The following is a 24,705-nucleotide window of genomic DNA, read 5'->3' as shown; positions in this document are numbered from 1 at the left end:
GTACCAAGAAAGACTCTTCAGGGATGTAGGTACTGGCCCATATTTTTGATGAGATGGTGAATTTTCTTACTCTGGTGATGTTTGGATAGGAAACACCTGCTCAATTGCCACTGAAAAATCTCTTCTGTGTCAATTCCTTGAATCTGTGGTACAGTGACACTTGCTGTTCACAGTAATAGCCTCATATGTTCTCAAAACCTCAACAGTAAGAGACATTTAATTATGAGCCAATAGTATACTCCTTACGGGTAGGAATTCTATTTTTTAACTTATTCAAAAACATTTGTGTTTATGGAGCACTTAGTGGGTTCTGTAGTTCTGAAAAACAACTCCAAAGAAAAGGAACAAGAATCCCTGCCACCACCGAACTTATTTTCCAGCAGCTTTTATTAATTTTTATTTTATTGCCCATTTCCTTGAACTTTGTAAGGCTTCAGCAGGTGCTATATAAACGGCAGGAAGGTTTGGGGGTTACGTTCTTTTTCTTCTGGTCATCCACGTGTGTCATGAAGAACATTATGTTAACCAGAATGTTTAACTGTGTTGGGACTCAGAAAATGATACCCCAAAGTTTGGCCCTTTGGCATGCAGAGTACTTTCCACTGAAGGGGATTGGAAGGGCTTCAGGAGCAAGGACACTGTGACCTTCCCTGCCTCTCAGTCTGTTCCCATTATTAGCTCATACCCTTTCGTGCATTCTTCATTTAACCTAAGCATAAAAATAGTTTTCCGTGAGTTATTGGGCTCTTTCTGAAGGCTCTTGTGTCACATAAAAACTTGGACTAAATACATTTCTTATGTTTTTCTCTTGTTAATCCCTCTTTTCTTCCAGGGGTGTTGGCCATGACCCTTATGATGGATGAGGAAAGCGTCACATCATTCCACCCCTACAATTAGGACACCCTGTCTCATGATTTACACATACTAAGGGAGAGCTTTGATCAGATAATACTTAAGTCCAATGAAATGGCAACATCCCTGTGTTGGTTAAAATAGCAGAAGCTGTGGGTAGACATGTTTTAGAAGTTAATGAAATACGGACTACCCATACACCTGAGTAAATATTTTAAATAACACTCTAAAAAAACACCTTTAGGGTTTTTTTTTTTTTAACTTTAAAACATTCAGGTTAACAAGGAAGTAGGGATTTAGGAACAATCTGTTTGTTTCATCCAATATTTAATTGATTTCTGCACATGTTCCAGCTTTACAAGGACTCAGCTACTAAATATTTTCTAGGTGCAGAGAGAGAGAGAGAGAGAGAAAAGCCCACCTCCCTTGACCTCTCTGTGAATCTGAGAATGTCCCTGATAGAGAGAGAGAGAGAGAGAGAGAGAGAAAGAAGCCCACCTCTCTCGACCTTCTCTCTGTGAATCTGAGGATGCCCCTGATGGAACTCCATGGCAGAGCTGGGGCTTCTCAAGCCAAGCCTCAGGAGCCTAGTCTAGCTTGCTCTGCTGTGTTAGTTTCACTCTGGTCATCCTAAATTGCTTATTGTAATGAATGCAAATGTATACACACATGCACACACAAATATACACCTTGCTGATTCTCCTCTCTATGTCCCTCTTTGCCTGGTTCACTCCTTTGGTTCTGAGAAGTCTGTTGTGATTTCTGCAGGCTGGATTAGTTCCCTTCCTCTTTGCTCCTACAGTACCTCATACGGACTTCCTTTGTCACACTTGCTCCTTGAACGCATGAACTTCTTACTCATCTTCGTAACCCCAGCATTTAGCAAGAAGACCAGCCTCTTACTGCAGTAAATGTTTGTGGAATGTAGTAGTCTCATTTCTGCATCTTATCTGACTAGTGGCCCTTTGCATAGGCCTCATCACCTCTCTTAATATGCAACTGCTCGTTCTTGGAAATGAATCTTGTAAATACTCTCAGAACTCTTCACTGACTCCCTGTTTTCTTCAGAACAAATTCCCTACTAAGTGCCCCTCCCATTGTATCCAGCATTGTCCCTCACCGCATTTTGACTTAGACCCTAAGTTCAATTTGGGTGGTCTTTGCAAAGGTGAAGAACGTCATTCATCATTCTTCCTGTTGTCCATTTGTCACCTAGAATGCTTTTCTCTGTAATATTTCCTTCCTTATCCTCCGCCTCTATCTAGTTAAGGCCTTATAGCATAAGTTTGTTTATATTCAAGAAAGATCCAGCTCAAATTGCATCTCTTTCACAGATTTTTCTTTTTCTGGGTTTTTGTTTTGTTTTCCCTTTGTTTGTTTGTTTGTTTGTTGAGACAGTCTCACTCTTTCACCCAGCCTGGAATGCAAGTAGCACAGTCTCGGCTTATTGCAACCTTTGCCTCCCCGGTCCAAGCGATTCTCCTGCCTCAGCCTCCCAAGTAGCTGGGATTACAGGCATGCGCCACCACGACTGGCTGATTTTTGTATTTTTTCATAGAGACGGGGTTTCACCGTGTTGGCCAGACCGGTCTTAAATTTCTGACCCTAGGTGATCCACCCACCTTGGCCCCCTCAAAGTGCTGGGATTGTAGGCACAAGCCACCATGCCCAGTCCGAAGCTTTTTCTTGTAACTGCTTCAGCCCACACATCTGTTCATTTTATTTATCGACTGGTTTGTATTTATTTTACAATAATTTACATTTATTGACCATCCTACTATTCAAAGCATGGTGCTCTCACTGTGGAGTTTCAGAGATGAATAAGACAACATGCTCAGTAAGTGCTATTTCCCTGACTTCTGTGTCTTCAAAGAGCTCAGCCCTAGGGGTAGCTTTCTGCTCTCAATTCCGGGTCGTGTAGACCACTTGGATGCTGAATCATTTTGCCTGATATTTATATTTACCCACTCTTGTGTAGACAGGGCTGATTTACCCAAATAGCTCTCTCTCTCTTTTTTTTTTTTTAACAAAAATATTATTTCCCAGTATGGCCGTAGCATAGTACTTTTGTACCTACAAAATAACCCTTGTTAGTAGAAATTACTTAGCTGTGGTAGATAAACATGTCTTCTTACTGCCTTGTGTGCAGTTTTATAGTATGAAAAATGTTCTTTATTCAGAGAAATACAAATGAAATCAATAAGGATGGAAAGAAAAATGTCTGCCAAATCTGTTCAAACGGTATCTGATCAGTTTGAGTTTTCAAGGTGAAGTTCACAGTTGGGGGTAATTCGCCTGAACAAATTGGTAATTCCATTTTTTATATTTTGTTTGCAGGAAAATAAAACTGAGGGGATGAGAGAATGTCAACTGTTAAAATTCTTCTCTAGGCAATTAAAAAGATAGCATTTTCCAGGTCAAGTGCAGTGGCTCATACCTGTAATCCCAGCACTTGGGATATCAAGACGGGCGGATGGCTTGAGGTCAGGAGTTTGAGACCAGCCTGGCCAACATGGTAAAACCCTGTCTCTACTAAAAATACAAAAATTATCTGGGTGTGGTGGTTCATGTTTTTAACTCCAGCTACTTGGGAGGCTGAGACAGGAGAATCTCTTGAACCTAGGAGGCAGAGGTTGCAGTGAGCCAAGATTAGCTTTCTAGCCTAGGCAACAGAGCAAGACCCGCTCTCAGAAAACAAAACAAAGCAACAACAAAAAAACACATTTTCCCGTAAGTAAGATTCAGAACAGGTCTGTCTGGGCAGGTTAACACTCAGGTTTTGCTGCAGTAGACCTGACCATGTTCTGGGAACACACATTTTGCATTAGACTGTAAAGGAGTTTTTACCATGGTTTATTTCTGTTTTATAGACAGAATGTAGAAGCAACGAATACTGTTAGGAGTATTTTAAGTTTTAAAGTCGTTAAGTTTATATTACTTTGGTTTTATTGTTTTCTTTGATATTTAGTCATGTGAGTTTTGTGTAACAGCAAGCATAGGGGAATCTAATAATATTGGTATTTGTTACAAAGCACTAATAGTAACATCTGTCATTTATTATACCACTGGAAGAAGCAGTGGATATTATTTTATTGTCAGTTCCTTTATGAGAGAACTGAGTTAGAAAGAAAGGCATTCATTGTTTCTTTGCTTTTGACTTCTCAATCAGAAGGCATTAGAGAAGGAAGGATAAAAGTAGCAAGGAAATGTCACTCTGACCTTGCACAAAAGTTAAGGCAGAGCATTTCCAGAAGAAAACGTGAAATTTAAAAAATGTGTACGTTCATTCTTTGGGTGATCTTGAACTGTTAGAGATTGTGCAGGGCCTATAAGAGAAGCTTCTGGTATAGGTGTTGTCCAGGGGCTGAAAAGAAAATTTAATGTTCACTGTTTCATAAGGCTAAATATTTCTCTCCTATATTCATAAGCTCTGTGAATTTTTTTTTTTCTTTCTAAGGCAAAGGTAAATTTTGTCTGGGCCAGAGCCTGCATGCAAACAAATCCGTGTTATCATTTTATAACTAGGTCAGCCATTACCCCAACCACCAAGCCCAGCTTCCTCCTTGTAAATCACAGCTCCAGTTCCAATAGTTGGGAAAACCTATTAGTTGCTACCTTACTGCCCTAAATATTTCCTGCCTCCCCAAGAGGATGCAGGCTCTAACTTTTAACAAGCCTCAGAACAAAGCCTGGTGCTGAGCGAAGGTTCAGCACAGCTCTGGGAAGAAGCCCCCCGCTGCACGTGGGTCCCGTTCACTGTTACATTGTGGATTAAAGTGATGTCTGGAGCACCTTTCACTATTACACAAAAACCTGTAGCCTGAGTATTATCCTTGTCCCCTGACCAGGGTTATAATAGGGTTCTGCCACAATTCCTCCAATTTTTATTTCTCTTAAACAAGATTGGCGGCCTCGCTAGCACAACCACCCTCGCTGGGTGGGAGGCTAACTTTGTTTCTGATTGTCTTATTTCAACCTATGGTGAAGTTATATTGTGCTGCTGGGCTTTTTTCCTTTTCTCTTTTTCATTTTGGCTGGGGCTGCCTCTGTTCAACAGAGCATACTTGTCACTTCTTCTGTCACCATTAGTTAAAAGTAATTGTTATTGCAAACCCCCTCTATGCCAGTATCATTTTCTTTCATGGTGAAACCCACTAAGCATTCATTTCAGTAGCAGAAAGTAGGGAGCTTACAGAATCAAATCCTTTTTATCTAGACCAACAGCACCTGCGGCAATGCATTAACTAGCGGGAGTTGTTAATTACATTTCTAACTTGTTGATCTTCATGGTTTCCAATTTTTAAAAGCAAGGAAATTAATCACTGTCTGTGTCTCCTCCACTAGGAAATGACAGGAGCGTGTCTTCTAAGTTCCGTTCCAATCAGTAATAATCAAATACTTGCATTTTCCTGTAACATTTCTTTTCTTCCTTTGTGGATAGAACTATTTCTTAAGTTCAAAGAGCCTTTTTATTCACAGCAGGGTAGATATTTGCCCATAAAACAAAGGCTTTAGAAACATAGATCCTCTAGCTATGAGTCTGAGACTGTGCTGATGGTATTTCAGTAGTTGACATCACCTAAAAAAAAAAGCACAAAGACTAATTAAAAATGTAGTAGTACCCAACATTTATTGAAGGTTTACAGTGTTCTAAGCAATGTATTAAATGTTTTGCTTGTAATTTCTCATTTAACTATCATAGCAAACCTATAAGGTGGAAATGGTATCTTTATTTGACAGTGAAGTAAGCTGAGGTTCAGAAAGGATTAATAACTTGCCCAGGATCACATGGCACATCGAGTACCAGAAAGAAAAAAGGATTGAGATAGGAAAGTGGGAAATTCATGCTAAATTGTGAGACAGGAATCAAGAAGCAGCAGAACGAAAACTGGGGCTTTTCTTTCTTAAAACTTGCACCTGCTTCTAGCATACTTTATCATAGATTAGAACGGACAGGGTCAGCCACTTTATTCTTAATGTAAGCATTCATCATCAAGGTAGTTAAACAACCTGATTCATCCGGTGATTCATTCTTAAGAATCTCAGAAAAATTTAAAGAATCTGCTTGCAGAATGTTTCCTCACAAAAAAGCCACTCCACCCCAATGTGTTACCCTAGGCCCGTGGCTCTGCATTCTGGAAGCACATTGGAGTCTCCTGGGAGCTTTCTAAAGGTCCTAGTGCCTGGGCTCAACACATACCAGTTGAATGAAACCTGATGAGCCCTGCCCCAGACAGTAAAGGTTGAGAACCACTGTGAGAGATGATTCGTGGTTCACTCTTCACTTTCCTTTTAGCTCCATTCCTTTGGGGTTATTTCAGTTCTTTTTTTTTTTTTTTAGGGAAATTTTTTCTTTATTTTGCCTCCTGGATAATTTAGATCAGATTACATTGCAAATGATAGATTTATGACTGTGTCTTTTGTAGGAACAGAGTTTATTCCAAATGCTTTGTATATTCCTACAGCGAAAATGGATAGCCCATATGAAGTTTCTCTCTGGCTGTAACTCCTCAGTCAGCAATAGTCAGACACTTGCAGGATATCTCTCCTCTCTAGAGCACATATACCGTACACACACAGTGCAGGTACCGGCTCAGCAAGTTTTAGCTCGAATTTCAGCCATGAGACTTAACAGAGTTTAAATCTCTTGCTAGCTGTGGAAAGAACTGAAGCACATGTCTGAATAATTTAAACAGGGCTTCCTCCCCGCCCCCCACCCCACCTCATCTAGAATCACTCAAACCAAAATAGATCAAAGCCAGTTTCTTATGTTGTTCACTATCAATACCAGTAGCTATCAAAAACTGTTAGCTTTTCTTCGCTACTCTGAAGGCAAGCTGGCCCAAGAGGACTTATGTTAAGAAAATTCATACTGCTGAAGGAAATTGGAGATGACACAAACAAATGGAAAAGCATTCCATGCTCATGGATTGGAAGAATCAATATTGTTAAAATGTCCATACTGCCCAAAGCAATCTACAGATTCAACACTGTTTCTACCAAACTACCAAAGTCATTTTTCACAGAATAAGAAAAAACTTTTCTAAAATTCATGTGGTACCAAAAAAGAGCCAAATAGCCAAAGCAATCCTAGGCAAAAAGAACAAAGTGAGAGGTATCACATTACCCAACTTCAAATTATACTGTAAGGCTATGGTGACCAAAACAGCATGGTATGGGTACAAAACAGAAACATAGACCAACAACAGAATAGAGAACCCAGAAGTAAAGCTGCATACTTAAAATCATCTGAGCTTTGACAAAGTCAACAGAAGTAAGCAATGGGGAAAGGACTTCCTATTCAATAAATGGTGCTGAGATGACTGGCTAGCCATATGCAGAATAAAGAAACTAGACTCCTACATTTTATCATATCAAAAATTAACTCAAGATGGATTGAAGATTTAAATGTAAGGCCTTAAACTATAAAAATTCTAGGACACCTAGGGAATATCATTCTGGACATTGGCCTTGACAAAGGACTCATGGCTAAGTCCTCAAAAGCAGTGGAAACAGTAATTGACAAGTGGGACCTAATTAAGCTAAAGAGCTTCTGCACAGCAAAAGAAGCTATCAACAGAGTAAATAGACACCCTACAGAGTAGAAAAGAAAATATTCACAAACTGTGCATCTGACAAAGGTCTAATATTCAGAACCTATGAGGAAGTTAATTTAACAAGCAAAAAACAACCCTATTAAAAAGTGGGCAAAGAAGACATACAAGTGGTATCTCAAGAGAAGACATACAAGTAGCCAGTAAACATGAAAAAAAAACTCATCATCACTAATCATCAGAGAAATGCACATCAAAACCACGATGAGAGACTATCTCACATCAGTTAGAATGGCTATTGTTAAACAGTCAAAAAATAACAGATGTGGCTGGGCATCATGGCCCACATCTGTAATCCTAGCACTTTGGGAAGCTGAGGCAGGAGGATCACTTGAGGCTAGGAGTTTGAGACCAGTCTGGGCAACACAGCAAGGCCCCCATCTCTACAAAACAGACAACAAATTAGCCAGACATGGTAGTATGTCCCTGTAGTCTCAGCTAGTCGGGAGGCTGAGGTGAGAGGATCACTTGAGCCTAGGAGTTTGAGGCTGCAGCCATAATCAAGAGCTATGATCATACCACTGCACTCCAGCCGGGACAGCAGAGTGAGACCCTATCTCCAGAAAAATAAAGAAATAACAAATGCTGGTGAAGCTGTGGAGGAAAAGGAATGCTTATACACTGTTGATGGGAATGTAAATTAGATCAGCCACTGTTGAAGGCAGTTTGGAGATCTCTCGAACTTAAAACCGAACTACCTTTCAATGCAGCAGTCCCTTTACCCGGTTTATACCCAACAAAAATAAATTGTTCTACTGAAAAGACACATGCACTTGAATGTTGAATGCAGCAGTGTTCACAATAGCAAAGACACAGAATCAACGTAGGTGCCCATCAACAGTGAATTGGATAAAGAAAATGTGGTACGTATACACCATAGAATACTATGCAGTCATAAAAAAGAATGAAATATGTCATTTGCAGCAACATGGTTACAGCTGGAGGCTCTTATCCTAAGCAAATTAATGCAGAAATGGAAAACCAAATACCTCATGTTCTCACTCTTTTTTTTTTTTTTGAGACAGAGTCTTGTGATGTCACCCAGGCAGTAGTACAGTGGCACAATCTCAGCTCACTGTAACCTCCACTTCCGATGTTCAAGAGATTCTTCTGCCTCAGCCTCCCAAGTAGCTGGGACTACAGGCACGTGCTACCACACCCAGCTAATTTTTTTGTATTTTTAGTAGAGACGGTGTATTTTTAGTAGAGCTGGGGTTTTACCGTGTTAGCCAGGATGGTCTCAATCTTCTGACATTGTGATCTGCCCACCTCGACTTCCCAACGTGCTGGAATTGCAGGCTTGAGCCACTGCACCCAGCCATGTTTTCACTTTCAAGTGGGAGCTAAACATTGGGTATTCATGGATGTAAAGATGGCAACATTAGACACTGAGATGACTAGGAAGGAGAAGGGAAGAGACCAAGGGCTGAAAAACTACATATTGGTTACTAGGCTCACTACCTCGCCACTGGGATCATTCATATTCCAAACCTCAGCACCATGCAAAATCCCTATGCAGCAAACCTGAACGCATACCCCTGAATTTAAAATACAAGTTGAAATTATTATTTTTAAAAAGTAAAATTCACATATAACCAGGTAGTTGGTTCAATGAGCATACATGTAGTAAAATCTTCCCTAGAGCCGGGCAAAGCTTTCCAGTTTTTGGTGAACAGTGCAGTATTCTCTCACCAGGTTCCTAGAGGACACAATCCAGCTTGGACTCTCCCAGGGTCTGTTGGAGAAACATGTAGGCCTACCATACTGAATGAGAGGAGGGACCCTCTGTATGCAACATGAATACATCAATCCTTGTTTTCTTACACTCTGTTTCAAGTGAAATGGTTCCTGGGGCACAGTGGGTTGAGAGAGGCTCTTTTGTGCGGATGTTCCCGCCCCATATCTCATTTTGAAAAATGATCCTAGATCCCCTCCCCGATTGCATCTTTCAATCTAAGACATTAATGGGATGCTACTGGAGCCAGCACATCATGCAGACCAGGGTAAATCTTGCCTCTCCTGTGTGTTGTTGTTACTGTTGGCTTATCCACTCACGTAGACTATTTTTGTTGCATGGAGTCTACCCTCCTGGACCTGTGCACAGTACTCAAGGAAGGATGCCCCGGCATGATGGAAACAAACGTGTGAATTCTGGTGAATTCCGATTCTGCCACCTACTTTTAAGTTCTTTGAGAAATCTTTGAACTGCCTTTGACAGTGGCTGAACTAATTTATGTTCCCACCAACAGCGTATAAGTGTTCCTTTTTCTCCACAGCCTCACCAGCATTTGTTATTTTTTTATTTTTCTGAAGATAGGGTCTCACTCCATTGCCCAGGCTGAAGTGAGACCTCTCACCATGTTGGATTAGTTGTTTCATGTCTAAGGTCCTTATTATCTTCATTTGAAAAATAGGGATACTAATAGCTTCTTCTTAGACCTGATGAGATTACTAAAATAGATGAGCAATTTTCAAACTTTTTGGTTTCAGGGTCCCTCTGTACTCTTAAAAATTATTGAGAACCCCAGAGAGCTTTTGTTCATGTGAGTTATAACTATCATTATGTATCATATTTCAAGTTAAATGGAGAAAATTATAAAGTGTTTATTCATTTTAAAATGACAACTATTAATGCTAACATTTTTCTGTGAGAAATATCTTACAAAACAAAAGAATTAGAGAATCGTGTTTTTGTTTTAAAGTTTTGTAAGTCTCTTTAACGTCTGGATTTATAGAAAACAACCAGAGTCTCAAATATGCTTCTGAATTCATTCTGTCATGTTATGTTTTAGTTGGAGTATGTAGCAAAAATAAAGCTTCACATAGATATGTAATGGGCAAGAGAATGGTATTTTGATGGCCTTCTCAGTTAAATGTGGATGTTGTTATTTGATTAATCACTGAACTTTGATAATTCATGTTGTCTTAAAAGTTGTGAAGTGCAATCAGAAGCCATATTATGAACCTTTATGTACTCACTGACATAAAATCCACTGGTTTACCGTACACTTGGAATGACTTTTTTGCATAATTTTTAAAACAGTGTCATTGGCCATTTGGAAAATATTAGTTTTGTAGATTATACAGATCTCCTGAAAGTTGACTCATTTCATCAAACCACATTTTAAAAAATCATAATACCTAGTATCACCACTAGTCTCATCAGACAAGTCTTCAGTATTGAGAAGCTGTCAAGCTCAGGATGGCAGATCTGTGTTTTCCAAAATTCTAATTTTTCCTTGAAAACTCAAATTTTATCATTGGCAACAAGTATTGTTTTCTTGGAAGTGACAGGCTCACTTCATTCATTTCAGTAATATATCTGCCAAGTGCTCAAGTCTGAATAACCACAGTTTATCTAAAGCTGTTGTTACAAGTGAGGAAAAACAGGGGGGCGGGGCAGGAACTTTTCCAAGAAGAAAGTGGCTAGTTCAGTTTACAACACCAGGGATCACACCAGTGCTCTTCCATGAGATAGCCATTGCCCTTCAGTACGAAGCAAAAGTACTTTTTCTTCCCACTTCACTATGCAATGCCAAAAGTGGGAAATTCTTCCCACTTCACTATACAATGCCAAAAAAGATACGTACTTAAGAATCAAGATTTAGTAAAGTTAATATTCATTAGTGCATCATCAGGGACATTCATGAGACTGGCTTTCTCCCTCTTACTGCCAGTATGGTAGTAAAGAATACAGTGTTTATGCCATGTGCGATGGCTCACACCACTTTGGGTGGCTGAGGCAGGTGCATCACCTGAGGTCAGGAGTTCGAGACCATCCTGATCAACATGGTGAAACCCTGTCTCTATTAATACAAAAATTAGCTGGGCATCTTCACACACGCCTGTAATCCCAGCTACTCGGGAGGCTGAGGGAGGAGAATTGCTTAAACCCAGGAGGCAGAGGTTGCAGTGATCCAAGATTGCGCCACTGCACTTCAGCCTGGGCGACAGAGCCAGACTCGTCTCAAAAAAAAAAAAAGAATACAGTGTTTCCTGGGCTTTGATTTATGCTCAGGCATCTGAAGGTTTACTACCCTCCAGGCACCTTTATGTCTTACACCTTCTGCATTACAAATGTTAAGACAGTGAAGAAAGAAAATGAATCCTGTCTCTCACTAGCTCCCTGAAAGGGTCTCCAGGACCCCAGCAGTCTGCAGACCTCTTTGAGAAGCACTGAGATAGATAGTAGAAATGACACATCCTATTGCCAACACTGAAAAGTTAGCCTTTTCTTCCTGCTCTTTATTGTTTGTGGCTGTGGACTTGGTGACCAGCTGGTTCGAATGAAGGCCGGCTTTTGGGAGAGGTGTTATTTTGATGCAATCTCACTTAGAGTTCTTTCTTAGTTCCCTAGAGCCCAGTGCCTACTTTCTCCTGGGATGGTACGTGGAGGCTCAAAACAAGTATTGGTTTCAGGTTAACTTTACTACTGGTTTCTGTGCAGGAAAAACCTGCATTAATCCTCGCTTTTTTTTTTTTTTTTTTGGTATGTTGTGGAGCTAATATCTTTTTAACTATGATAATTTCCTCATCTTTTACATTATAGGGTCTTAATGGTGGTATCAGAGGCTCTTTGATAGTCCTGCATGTGGACTTTTAGGTGGCCCCTGAGCCCTTTAATTTTTTTTTTTTATACAAAGTTTCACTATTGTTGCCCAGGCCGGAGTGCAATAGCACGATCTCAGCTCACTGCAACCTCCGCCTCCCAGGTTCAAGCCATTCTCCCGCCTCAGCCTCCCAAGTAGCTGGGATTACAGGCATGTGCCACCACACCTGGCTAATTTTTTGGTATTTTTAATAGAGACGGGGTTTTACCATGTTGGCCAGGCTGGTGTCGAACTCCTGACCTCAGGCGATCCACCTGCCCACCACTGCCAAAGTGCTGGGATTACTGGCGTGAGCCACCATGCTTGGTCGCCCTTTAATTTTTTTGTTGTGGTTCAGCATTTAACATCTCAGCAAAGCCCTTGAAATTTTACAGACTTCTTTTGTTTCATTCAGGTTGGGGGAGAAGGTGGGTTATTGGAGAAAGTTAAAAGCTTCAACCAGATTCTCGGAGGTCGATAACCTGCCCCCTATAAAAACAAACGTTAAAGATGACTTTCAGATGGACGTTTTTAAGGGGGAGCATCTCCCACCCATTGTCTATTTCCTGGTTTGCAAGCTTCCTCCCTGGCTCTGCTGTCTTGCTTTTCCTCCCCTGGGCATTTCTGCACAGTCCGCATCATCCAACACTTGCTGACGAATCACTTTACCATGACTTTTTAGTGCATTTCCCGAGAGAGCAAGGGTCTGTGCATCTTACTTCTTTTATATTCCAAAATGCAAAGTCAGAGTTGAATCCCTTCAGATATACCCTGGGGGATAGGGGGAGTATTTTAGGCTAGAGAATACGTCAGCTAAATTAGCAGGTTCCTTTTTGAACTATTGAGATGTGCAAACTTGGAATATTTATTTATGCCTCAACCCCAAGATATGTTTTTCTCCCACATTCTTCGGTCTGCTTCTTGGAATCCAAGTGCTGTCAGGAAAGCTGCAAGGCAGTCTGTTTAGTTCCAACAGGAGAATTTTTGGAAAACTTCCTTGATTCTGTAGGAGGAGTGTGGTGACTACCACTTGCTGACGAGAAGCCGCGGAGGATTCTGCAGCGTGACAATATGTAGATCTGTATTCTAAGATGCCAGCCCCACCACGCACGCCCCCGTCCCCATCAGCTCTGCTGGGCTGCAGAGGAGGTGGGGCGAGGTGGTACAGGGTGGCTCTGTGGCAGTGCAGCCGCTTCATGGTGTCGTGTCTCCACAAGGCCGCTTCATGGTGTCGTGTCTCCACGGCTTCACCGTGGTGGGCAAGAGTTAGACAGCACGTTTGACCGATGGCGCTCTGACTTAAACAATGCAATTGTTCCTGACTTCGGAAAAAATGTAAAGAGTTTTGTAGTATGTGGCTTAATTCAGTGGCTTTTCAGCTTTTGAAAAGCTTTGGTTCATCTCACACAATACATACTAGCACCGAACAGTTGGGAAGCAACAATGTCTCTGTCCTTTGTGGGAAGCAGGAAAATAAAATAACTATGAATAAGTTGAATTGACCCCATTATGAAGAAGCAGAACAGCTAAATAGTACACTGACCAAATGGGTGTGTGGAGCAGTCAGATCCCATAATACCGTATTCAAGAGTCTGTCTTGGCAGGGGCACGGTGGCTCATGCCTATGATACCAGCACTTTGGGAGGCTGAGGTGGGTACATGGCTTGAGCCCAGGAGTTGGGGATCAATCCGGGCAACATGGTGAAACCCTAGCTCTACAAAAAATACAAAAATTATCCAGGTGTGGTGGCACACGCCTGTAGTCCCAGTTTCTTGGGAGTTGCTGGGGGAGAATGGAATAACCCTGGGAAGTCGAGGCTGTAGTGAGCCAGGATCATGCCACTGCCCTCCAGCCTGGGTGACACAGTGAGACCCTGTCTCAAAAAAAGAATCTCTCTCCACTTGCTAGGTTGCACTTTTAAACTTAGCTTTCTGGACAACACTGAGTAGTCCTAGCATACTAAATTCTATCTTTGCATTACGTGCAATTTGTAAATAATGAGAGTTGTCACTCACATGGTATTTTCAGCAGAGTAGGTGCAGCCCAACGCTCCATCTTCATGGGATCAAACCTACAACATGGTTTGTTTATGTCTGTGCCTCTTTAGCAGACGGGAAAATAAGGACATAAGAACCTTGACTTGCCCTGAACTACTGACCAGTAGTACAGATGACATTCATGGCCTTGGTGTCTTTGGCCAGGTCACTGGTCAGTAAGAGCCACGGTCCCTCATCTCTTTGGATAGCGCTCTTCATACTGGTGGGCTCAGTAAATGTGAGTGTACTGTTTGACTCACTCACTCCTCAAGGGCTGAATCTGGTCAAACTCATTAAGGAACATGTGCCTTCTCGGTGGGAGAGTAAGGTAAGGTGAACCTTGGCTCTGCTTTCCAACCAGGTGGCTTTTGCTATTGCATGATAAAATGTGCAGCTTCACGTTTCTGTGCCTCTCGCCACTACAGTGCCCTTTCTGTTTTTAAGGAAAGAAGGATTGTCCAAATGTGGAAGATGCAAGCAGGCATTTTACTGCAATGTGGAGTGTCAGGTAGGTGCTGGGCCAGCTGTCAGGGAGGGCCTAATTTCCTCTGAAGTCCTCCTCTTCCTTGTCATGGCATTCCTCAGCACCCTCCTGTAGTCAGAGCTGGAAAGCGTAGGATGTGGCTGAATATCCTTGGTTGTGTGCTGACCCTGACCTCACAGGCAGCCAGTGATAGGCAGTAACAGTTCGAGGCTGCATGCAGGACCAAAATCAAGTTGCAGGAGGAGACCATGTTAGATACAGGCAGGTATGCCAGCAAGTTTGAGAGTCTGTCCCAAGGACCGCAGCAACAGATGGAAAATGCCGAGATGACAAACAATGTTAAAATGCTGAATGCGGTGGCTCACGCCTGTAATCCCAGCACTTTGGGAGGCTGAGGTGGGCAGATCACAAGGTTAGGAGTTTGAGACCAGCCTGACCAACATGGTGAAACCCGTCTCTACTAAAAATACAAATAAAGTTAGCTGGGCTTGGTGGCTTGCACCTGTAATCCCAGCTACTCAGGAGGTTGAGGCAAGAGAATCACTTGAACCTGCAAGGCGGAGGTTGCAATGAGCTGAGCTTGTACTCCAGCCTCCAGCCTGGGTGGCAGAGCGAGACTCCATCTCAAAAAAAAAGCTATCTTTAAGTTTTTAAATTTTTTATTGTTGTATTTTTATAAATCCCTCCATAGCAGGCTACATCTTACCCTCGGGCTGTTTGAATCCAACCTGCTTGCAGCTAGACTCCGGTGAGCCTCTGATCCAGCCTCTGCATAGCCAGAGGGGGGCTTTTCTGAATTCTGTAACTGGAGCCAGTACCTCAGGAGCAGCCAGGGCTGAGGGCTTTAGGATGAATGAGTCTCAAATGAATCCTGAAATGTAGAAATGGGAAGGTTAATGAGGAGGATGTTGAAGGAATTCTTGGTGACTCTGTGAGGGCCTAAGAGTGATACTTCCCAAACTGTTGTAGTAAACACTTGTTCCACAAAATGTTTGTAGGTGTTCCACAGAAAATGCATTTCATGTTCAAACAACTTAGGGGAATGTGGTCTCTTCACTTCAAGAACCTGTTGTAGTCTTGAATTTGCTAGTATGGCATTGTGAATTTCTAAGCTGCCTTCTTCCGTCTCTCTGTACCTCCCCCTGGCATTTATTTTTAAAGGGAACCTATTAATACACCTTGGGAAATGCTGATGCTATTAAAGGGTGGCTCTGTGGGACAGGGAAGATTTTCTCCATATCTGCATCTCTTTCTGTTGTGCTTTCCATACCTTGTGTCATCCTTCTCCCTTCCCACCCTGCAGCCCCATCCCGGGTCCACTTCGGATTACCCACTATTTCATTTTTTGTCTTTCTCACCTCCCTCCACTGTTGGTCTCTGAAAGGCCTCGAAGAGCATTATTTAGCAGTGGGAGAGATGGCTAAGCCCGGGTGTCTGCTCTGACTGTAGCTCTCCAGGGACAGCGGCCCCTCCCCAGAGTAAAGCACAGGCTGAGACCTTGGCTTGGGAAGCTCAGACTCTGCCTTGGCTCTGAAGACCATATGCACAGTCCCCTTCCCTGTGTTTCCCACAGCAGGCTCCCGGAGGCTGTCGGCCTGTGCGGCAGGGAGAATATAGATGGAGCTTGTAGTTGAGTTTTCGGGGAGGGTGCCTTCTTTTGAAGAGGAAAGATCATACTTTGCTCCTACCCATTGTAGACAGAGTAGTGCAATGGCATTGTAGAGATCAGCAGGCCCTGCAAAATACACGGTTTGATTCTAGGCCTCCCAGATGAGTTAGCTGTTTCTATATGTAAGTTAAACACTTCTAGAAAAATTAACTCATTCCATTCTGGTTCTGTAGCGAAGTAAGCATAGGGAGTCACATGTAGTTCAGATCAAATAGCATGGAGTGGCAGGAGGCCATGGTCCCAGGAGCAGGTCCTGGCTCTGCTACTTACTAGCTCTATGAAATTGCCAAGTTACAAAACATCTCTGAGGCTCAGTTTCTTTAAATCTGAACTGAGGACAATGGTGCCCACCTTGGTGAGTTAGGGAGTAGGGACCACGTAATGTGATAGATATTAAAGTTTTATATAAGCTGTAACCCTGTTTACAGGTGTGAGCAGTTTGTGTAAATAATCATATTACCATCCACCAGAAAATTGAATTTGTGTAATTCAGGCTAGACTAAAGCTTAGCTTTATGCAAAGAAATAAACAGCATCGTTTTGATTTAAGGGGCTTGGTTTTTCAGCCTGAGAGAATGGCTGGATTCTAAGAACCTGAGGGTGCTGATGGTGTACATTGTGTAAATAATGCTTATTACAAAATGAGTCTTAACTAAGTAGCTGTGAACAGTGTATTAATAGGTACCATCAGAGTGTGTGGCATGCGGAGTTAGCTCCGAGTCTGTCTTCTGTAAGGCCTTATGAGGTGGCAGTATTTTGATGAATCGTCATGGCCCAAGTTGGGATTTGAGATGCCCTTTAATGGTTTCCCTGCCCCAGGACCTAGAATCCCAGATTCCTAGAGACCTCATTTATAAGCATACAATAAGGGGGTGTCCTCCCTTGGGGGAGGCTCACATTAACCAGTATCCCAAACTGTATGTACCACAATGCTAGTTGATTACAACAAGAAGTTGACATCCTGCCCTTGAAGACAAAACTGTACAGGTGGTCACTTCGTAATAAGACAGTTACCTGGGCGGGGAAGGAACCCCAGGAGTAAACAGTTAGGGGATTCTACTGTTTCAAGGCTGCAGGCCAAGAGAGCCTGCTGTGTCCAGGCTCATGATGGAGTTTCCCCTGCTGCTCACTCAGTTTCCAGGCAGGGGCATCCTGAGCACTGGGGATTACTTCTGCAATTCTCCTTTCCTATGCTTCTGTTAAGTAACTGGTGACCAAAGTACCCTCCTAGGAGATGAGCAGTGCCACAGCTCCTGAAGCCTCTTGTTTCTAGAGGTGGCAGGCTGGATCTGACCTGTAAGTTTCCTTTTTGTTTCATCTGTCTCCCATTGCTGAAGGAACAGGCTAATGACCATTAAGGTTTTTCATCCTTTAGTACCGAAGAACTAAATAAGTGTGGGCAGTGTATTATAAAGAGATAGAGCAGGCATAAAGGTTTAATAAAAGTAAGTGCCTAGAAATAAAGGGTAGTGCAAGGGCTTCGTAAAGGAAATCATTAGGGAGGAATCTGGGGCATTTGCTCCAGATGAAAATGTGTTCAGGGTTCGGCTTAAGGGAGTGCTTGCATGGGATCAAAGTAGAGGCTCTGCTTAAAGGATAAAACATGGCACAAAACAAGAGCAGCGATGAGGAAGATAATTGATTCTCCACCTATAAAAGCATGGCCCTCAGCTGCTAGTAATTAACTGGTCCTTCCTCAAAGGTAGACCCTGCCCTCCTGGAGTCATCAGGTGGTCAGTGCCACACAGCAGTGGTGGAGTTGGGGTGGAGGTTATCGAGTTCAGCATGTCAGTAGATAAGAAAGCAGAGTCCCAAGTGGTTGGGTGACCCAAGATCAAACAGCAGCAGAACGGAGACGAGACTTTACCCATTGCTTGGGGAGGGCTTTCACCCCTTTACAGTAGTGTGCTCGGGAGAAGTGAGGGCCCTCTAGGAAAGGAGGTGCTGTGGGAATGTCAGAGAAAGTGAAGTGGCCTTCAGTGGATGTGAAAGGGAAGAGCTGCGTCCATTGTTGCCTTGTCCGGAAACCTCTCCCAAGAGTGCTAAAGGCTCGCATTGCTTCCTGGGAGTTTCCTCTTTACACGGAGTAAGGCTTCTTAGGGGATCCTGGCCATGATGTATGTTCTCCCCAAGTCCTCTTCTGTCTTTAGTGCTTTAGGATTTTGCTTTATTTGATACCATTTGGTTCTGTCTTGTCCCGCTACTTCCCTGTTAGTTCACTAGACTCAGTGTGATGGTGCCAGAGGAAAGATTTTAATTGCTAATGCATGAAAGGGTAATGGGAAAAAGTATAAAAGAAACAGAAATTCCTTTTTAGTTGGGCGTGTTATTTTGTAACCTGTGTGTTTTAATGAACTGTATTTATTTTTCTAAATATGTCTGAGAAGCAAAATATATTATTCACCCATTCACCCATAAATTATGAAATTTTTTTAAGTATAAAATATGAAATATATACTAGGATATTTTCAAGGGAAGAGTTTTAGAAAGTTATCGTATAGAATAATTATTGTGCAGTAGATCATTCTAGGGTACATTTCTTAACTGTAACGAATATAAAGAAGAAAACCTTTGTGTTTTGGAGCTGAGGGGGTTATGTGTAAGCTTTGAAACTAGGAAGGGATTTTTTTAAAGTGGGTATGAGGAGCATGTGAAAATAGTACGCCTATTGACTAGAAAATAACCAAAGTATAGAAACTGTCTAATAAATGCGGTTCTTATGGGTGATTAGTGTAATGGGGCCAGAGTAGTAGGTTCAATCTTGGTTCAGTTCACTCCTGTCAGCCATAGGAAGCATTTTAAATTGGGGCCATCTTTTTTTTCTAAATATTTAACATCACCAGTAGGAAGAAAATGTGTGCGAATGAGTATGTGTCATCACTTACTTTGGGAATACTATAAGAACAAAGCATATGTCTAGTGATGGTGGTGAAGCTGCATGGGCCATCTTTGTATAAGCTGGTCAAGTTCCACCTGATCACTTTTCCACTCTTCTTCTTAAGGATCATGCTAGTGGAAAGCGGAAATCCTGTGACTTTTCTCCTGTTCCACATTTTGAGAAATTACATGCGAATGTGTACAAGTAGACTGTGTTTGTTGTTAGAACAATAGAAACCAAATACTAGAGGCAGAAAGGGGTCTTCGTGATGAAAATCCAGTCTCCTTATCCAGGAAGGCAACATATTTCTCAGCAGAAAACTGGATGCCATAATAATCACTCTTTTCTTCCAGTGCTGCAAATGCTAGTGCACCATGAGACAATTTTGTAACTCTTTATGCATCTTTAAGCATTTTTGACTGTGCACAAAAGTGAGAGTCATGCACAGTAGTTATTATCTTCGTTGAAAATGAATTGGCTAGGTGCAGTGACTCACACTTACAATCCCAGCACTTTGGGAGGCCGAGGCAGGAGGATCACAAGGTCAGGCTTTCAAGGCCATCCTGGCCAACATGGTGAAACTCCATCTCTACTAAAAACACAAAAATTAGCTGGGTATGGTGGTGCATGCCTGTAATCCCAGCTACTGGGGAGGCTAAGGCAGGAGAATCACTTGAACCAGGGAGTCAGAGGTTGCAGTGAGCCCAGATCGTGCCACTGCAGTCCAGCCTGGCGACAGCAAGAGTCTGTCTAAAAAAAAAAAAAAAAGAATTAGAAGTTTTAAAAGAGGACCATCAGTATGAAAAATTCCATATCTCACCTTTTTAATAGAGTTGATTAAGTTACACAATCTGTGCTCATTATGGGAAAATCAGAAAGTAAAGATGAAAAGAACAGAACAAGTATTCACAATCTTATCCCCTGAGAGAAAACCACTAGTAACATGTACTTTGGTCTATATCTTTCTGAATCCCTTCTGTACCTGTGTATGTATTTTAATTTATTTTATTTTATTGGAAAATGAGATCCTAGTTTACAGAAAATTTTATAAGGATTGCGATCAGGGCAGGAGCACTAACTTGAATTTTGAAGAATAATAGTAGGAACGGTTTTAGAAAAATTGGTTACATTTTAAAAAGCATGAAGAGTTGCAAAATCACTCTGTATATATCAGTACTGCCAGTATACAAAAATAAAACAAAGTAATTTATAACATTCATTCCTATTCATCAGGTTAGCCTAATTTTTTTTCAATTTTGTTCAGTCTGGTTGCTTATAATTTCTTATGGAGAAAATTAGGGTAGTTGATTCTGTCAGGTTCTCTAAAATAAGTGGACCATCTCTATGGTAGAAGAGAATGTATCAAAATATGCTTAAAACCTGCCATTTCTACTAGATACTATCAAAACTTCCTTTTTTAAGAATTAAAGCTGTGCAGTGCCATTGTGGTACATCTCTACCATTCCTCCCTTAATCCACCTTCAAAACAGAAAGTGAAACATTACTATGGTAAATTTTCCTTGATGAAACTTAACCTGATTCTGCATTTTCTTGGATTTATCCAGCTACGTGATGTAAGTGCTATGAGTGGGACCGTGTCTGATTGTAGGTGCTCTTACTTCTCCCTGGTGCTGACATGGTCATAAACTGCTTGAAGTCAAAGACTTCATCTCCCACCCCTGTCTGTAGGGTCAGCTGTAGAACTTGTTGAATGAATGAATGAACAATTACCCATGTTTCAGAGTGCAGCATGTGCCAGGCACTGTTCTGAGTGCTTCTTGTGGATCCACTGATGGGATCCTTTGTGTTTGTATGAATGCTTGATTATCTCTATTTGGCCCCCATTTGTTGGTCGTCTTCAAGCTTCATAACTGATTATCACTGTTGGAAGGTGTAAACTCATAGACTCAGAATACTGGACTTGGTAAGTAACTTAGGGATCATGTTATTTACAGCCAAGGAGACAGGCGCAAAGGGATTAAGAGACTTGTGTAGTCCCACAGCTGCTTCACTGCAGAGTGGGGATAAAAAAAATGCAGGATCCGTGAGTCCCAGGTTGGTAGCCCTCCTGCTTCACAGCACTCTGCTTTCCTCCCAGAGCGTTCCTTGTAGTTTAATTCCCTTCTTTTGAGGACATTTATATCAATAAATGTCACCATTTCATAATATTTACAGTAACATTAATTTTAAATCAATTACATTGATAAATTGATTAATAAATAATTAATTATATTAACTAACAAGTGTTCCTATTTAACTTCCCAGGAATTCATTGTAGTTGCTAAACACCAAAGCACCACCTTCAGTTCAGAAAACAACAGCTTACAGGCCCATTAGGGACAGAGGTTATGTCTTAAATTGATGTTTTCTTGGAGTTCCTGGAGTCATAGTGGGCATTTGTCTCTAGTTGTTAATGATCCATCTGTCCCCAGCTGGTGGGTCCCCATTTCCCCTCATGTATCCTGAGGGTCATCTCTGTCCTTTGCTCTTTGCTCTGCAGCTGAGGAGGAAGCTGATTAGTCTGCAGTGAGCCAGCCCCACCTGTTGCTACCTCTTCGCCTCATCACCATGCTCTTATTTTCAGCTTTGGCTAAAAACAGATCCTCTTCTCCCTTGTGCATATCTTGTCATTTCTTTCCCTCCTTGCTCTTAGTTATATTCGGTGCGGCGTTATTTAACTCTGCAGAACATCTTGGCCCAGAACTTGAGCTAAGGGGCTGTACCACATCCTGCATTAAATCATTAAGTGGCATTATGTGCTTCCTTCTTCAGGGATCAGGGTGAAGGGAAACAGGTAGGGAGACATCTTTATTCCTTCAACAACTATATTGAGTGCTTAGTAAATGCCAGGCACTGTTGTCAGTTCTGGGGTTACAGCTATGAACAAAACAAAGTTTCTTTATTTTACTGGAGAGAGACAGATACTAAACCAAACAACTAATAAATATGTAATATGCTCAGGTGGTGAGAAATACCAGGAAGCAGCAGAAAGCAAGGAAAGGGAGAGTGATGGGGAAGTGCTGTTCCGGGTGATTGTGGCAAGTATCTTGAGAAGGAGACATTCCAGCCGTGCTGGAGAGGAGGGAGGGAGGGAGCCACATGGATGTGCAGGGGAGGAGAGCACTAGCCACAAAACAGAGCAAGTGCAAAGGGCCTTGAGGCAAGTGCATGGCTCCAGGAGTGGCCAGGATGTGCTGTGGCCAGGTACAGTGAGGCAGGGGAGAGTGCAGTGGGAGATGACAGGCTAGGAGTGGTGCAGGGGAGCTCCCATCACGGGTGGCCTCCTAGGTCACCTTTAGCACTTGGCCTTTTGTCTGGATGAGAAGCCATTATGTTCTGAGCTGAGAACTGGTCTGATCTGAGTTGTGTCCACAGGATCCCTCAGGCTGCTCTCCGGAGCCTAGTGCATGGGGTCAAGGACAGAAGCGGGCATCCAGTCAGAAGGCAGTGGTGGGGCAGTAGTCATGATAGATGTTGGGGCTGCAGTCGGGCAGAAAGATCGGGGAGCTGAGGAGTGATCAGATTCAAGGCAGAGACAGGATTTGCCAGAGCTGACTGAATGTGGAGTGTGAGTGAGGGAGCAGAATTAGGGATGACTCTAGCTTTCTGGCCTGAGCATTTATTTTTATTTTTGAGACAGAGTCTCACACTGTTGCCCAGGCTGGAGTATAGTGGGGCCATCTCAGCTCACTGCAACCTCTGCCTCCTGGGTTCAAGTGATTCTCCTGCCTCAGCTTCCCAGATAGCTGGGACTACGGGCACACGCCACCATGCCCAGATAATTTTTGTATTTTTTAGTAGAGATGGGGTTTCACCAATGTTGGCCAGGATGGTCTCGATCTCTTGACCTCAGGTGATCTGCCCACCTCAGCCTCCCTAGCCTGAGTATTTATGACCATTTTCTGAGCTAGGGAAGGCCAAGGACAGAGCAGGACAGTACCCAATTCCATTGTGAAAGTGACAGTGTCTGAGGGCTCCCATCAGTATACAACATGCTCTGATATTTCCCATCTAAAAAAAAAAATCCCCTGCAGCTCTTCACTACTCTAAGCCATGTCTCCTTTCATTCTCTCTTGAATCTGCTCCTAGTTGTTTCTTACCCATCATCCCATCAAACCTGGTTTTTATGAAAATCAGCAAACCTCTATGATTCCAAATCACATTCTCCGTCATCTCACACTAAGCCCATCTCCAGCCCTGGCATCATCATTTACTCCCCAGTCCTAAAAGAACTTTCCTCCCTCGGCCTCCAAAGCACCATGGTGTCCTTCTCTGAGTGCCTTTTCAATCTCAAGGGATGATGCCCCCACCCTTCAGTAGCAAGGGTGTATCCTTCATCCCTCTACCTGGGGCAGGAAAGCTTCGAGGCATATGATAGAAAGAATACTACTGTTTTATCCAGTGAATCTTTGGGAAGTCCTAAATATTCCTAAATATTTCCAGTAGTTGCCCTTGATGAAATTCTCATTTGTGCTTTTTAAAAAAATCACCTGTAAAAGGGACTCATTGCTGTGTAAGTCAGCTCTCCATTATTTGCCCTGACATGAAAACAAAGCCAGAGTGGACCTGTGAGGCAGGAGAGCCAAATCAATGGCTGACACCCAAACCCCTCCCCCTGCAATTTGACAGCTTGCACAGATGATGGAAAGGTGCATGTGTTGTTTGGAATAATGAGGGGCTGCAGAAAGCCATGAGGAGCTTGATGAAAAATCACAGTAGATCTTTTCATCCCAACAACCTTGACCAGGCCTGAGTCAAGGTCATACAATCCTGTCTGTCTTAAAGGATGTTTTTATTTCTAGCTTTTGTGAGCATCCTCGTGTTTTCCAAAAGGAAACATATTTTACTTGACCTTAACTAGGGGGACTCATTGCATCCTCTCCTCTGACACTTTATTCCAGTGTATGTGCTGTTTTTTTTAATAATGTTTTTCAATCTTCCCAGAAAGAAGATTGGCCCATGCACAAGCTGGAATGTTCTCCCATGGTTGTTTTTGGGGAAAACTGGAATCCCTCGGAGACTGTAAGACTCACAGCAAGGATTCTGGCCAAACAGGTGAGGAAATGGGATAATGTTCAAGTGCATTTTATTTTATTTTTTGTTTAAAGGTCAGAAAGATGAGTAACTAATCTGTGGTGACCATCTCTCGTTGAACATCCTTAGACTCCATCTCCTATCATATCCACGTGGACAAGGCAGGGAAAATACCACCCTGACCATAGGGAGGAACCCAGGCATAATCTGGTTTGTTGTGTGCCTGTGAAATTAGGATGTTGCTTACCCTAGACCAGGAGCATAGCCACAGCTCTGAAGTTCTGAGATTTTTTCGTGACAGGTTTACGTAGAAAACATGACATGAAAAGCCTGACCCCAAATAATTAGCTTCCTAGGGAACCAGATTGGTCTGAGCAGCTTTCAGATTTTCCCCTCTTTCCTTTCTGACTTGAAGAATGTACTCTGTTCCCCTATCCTGTGCAATATTCTGCTCTTCCCTAGCCCCTTACTTTCTTGCCAGTGCATAAGCAGGCAAAGAATTGGATGCAACAGCCATGACTATGACCATGTGCAAAGAAGAGAAAGAGT

The 24,705-nt window shown here is 42.4% G+C and overlaps 1 protein-coding gene across 3 annotated transcripts in view; it reads left to right on the top strand.

The window, feature by feature from the left end:
* Positions 1–24,705, top strand: part of SMYD2 (SET and MYND domain containing 2) — a 55,915-nt gene that overhangs the window by 9,969 nt on the left and 21,241 nt on the right. For 2 of the 3 annotated variants that reach the window (XM_078356592.1, XM_002760524.6), the window contains exons 2-3: positions 14,537–14,600; positions 24,067–24,177. In XM_078356592.1, coding sequence (XP_078212718.1) covers positions 14,555–14,600; positions 24,067–24,177 — 157 coding nt within the window. In that variant the 5' untranslated portion in view covers positions 14,537–14,554. The remainder of the gene's footprint in view (positions 1–14,536; positions 14,601–24,066; positions 24,178–24,705) is intronic. The other variant, XM_078356591.1, reaches the window with a different exon arrangement.

This window comes from Callithrix jacchus, chromosome 19, assembly GCF_049354715.1.
Source record: "Callithrix jacchus isolate 240 chromosome 19, calJac240_pri, whole genome shotgun sequence".
Lineage (NCBI taxonomy): Eukaryota > Metazoa > Chordata > Mammalia > Primates > Cebidae > Callithrix > Callithrix jacchus.
This window is presented reverse-complemented; position numbering and strand designations above follow the sequence as displayed.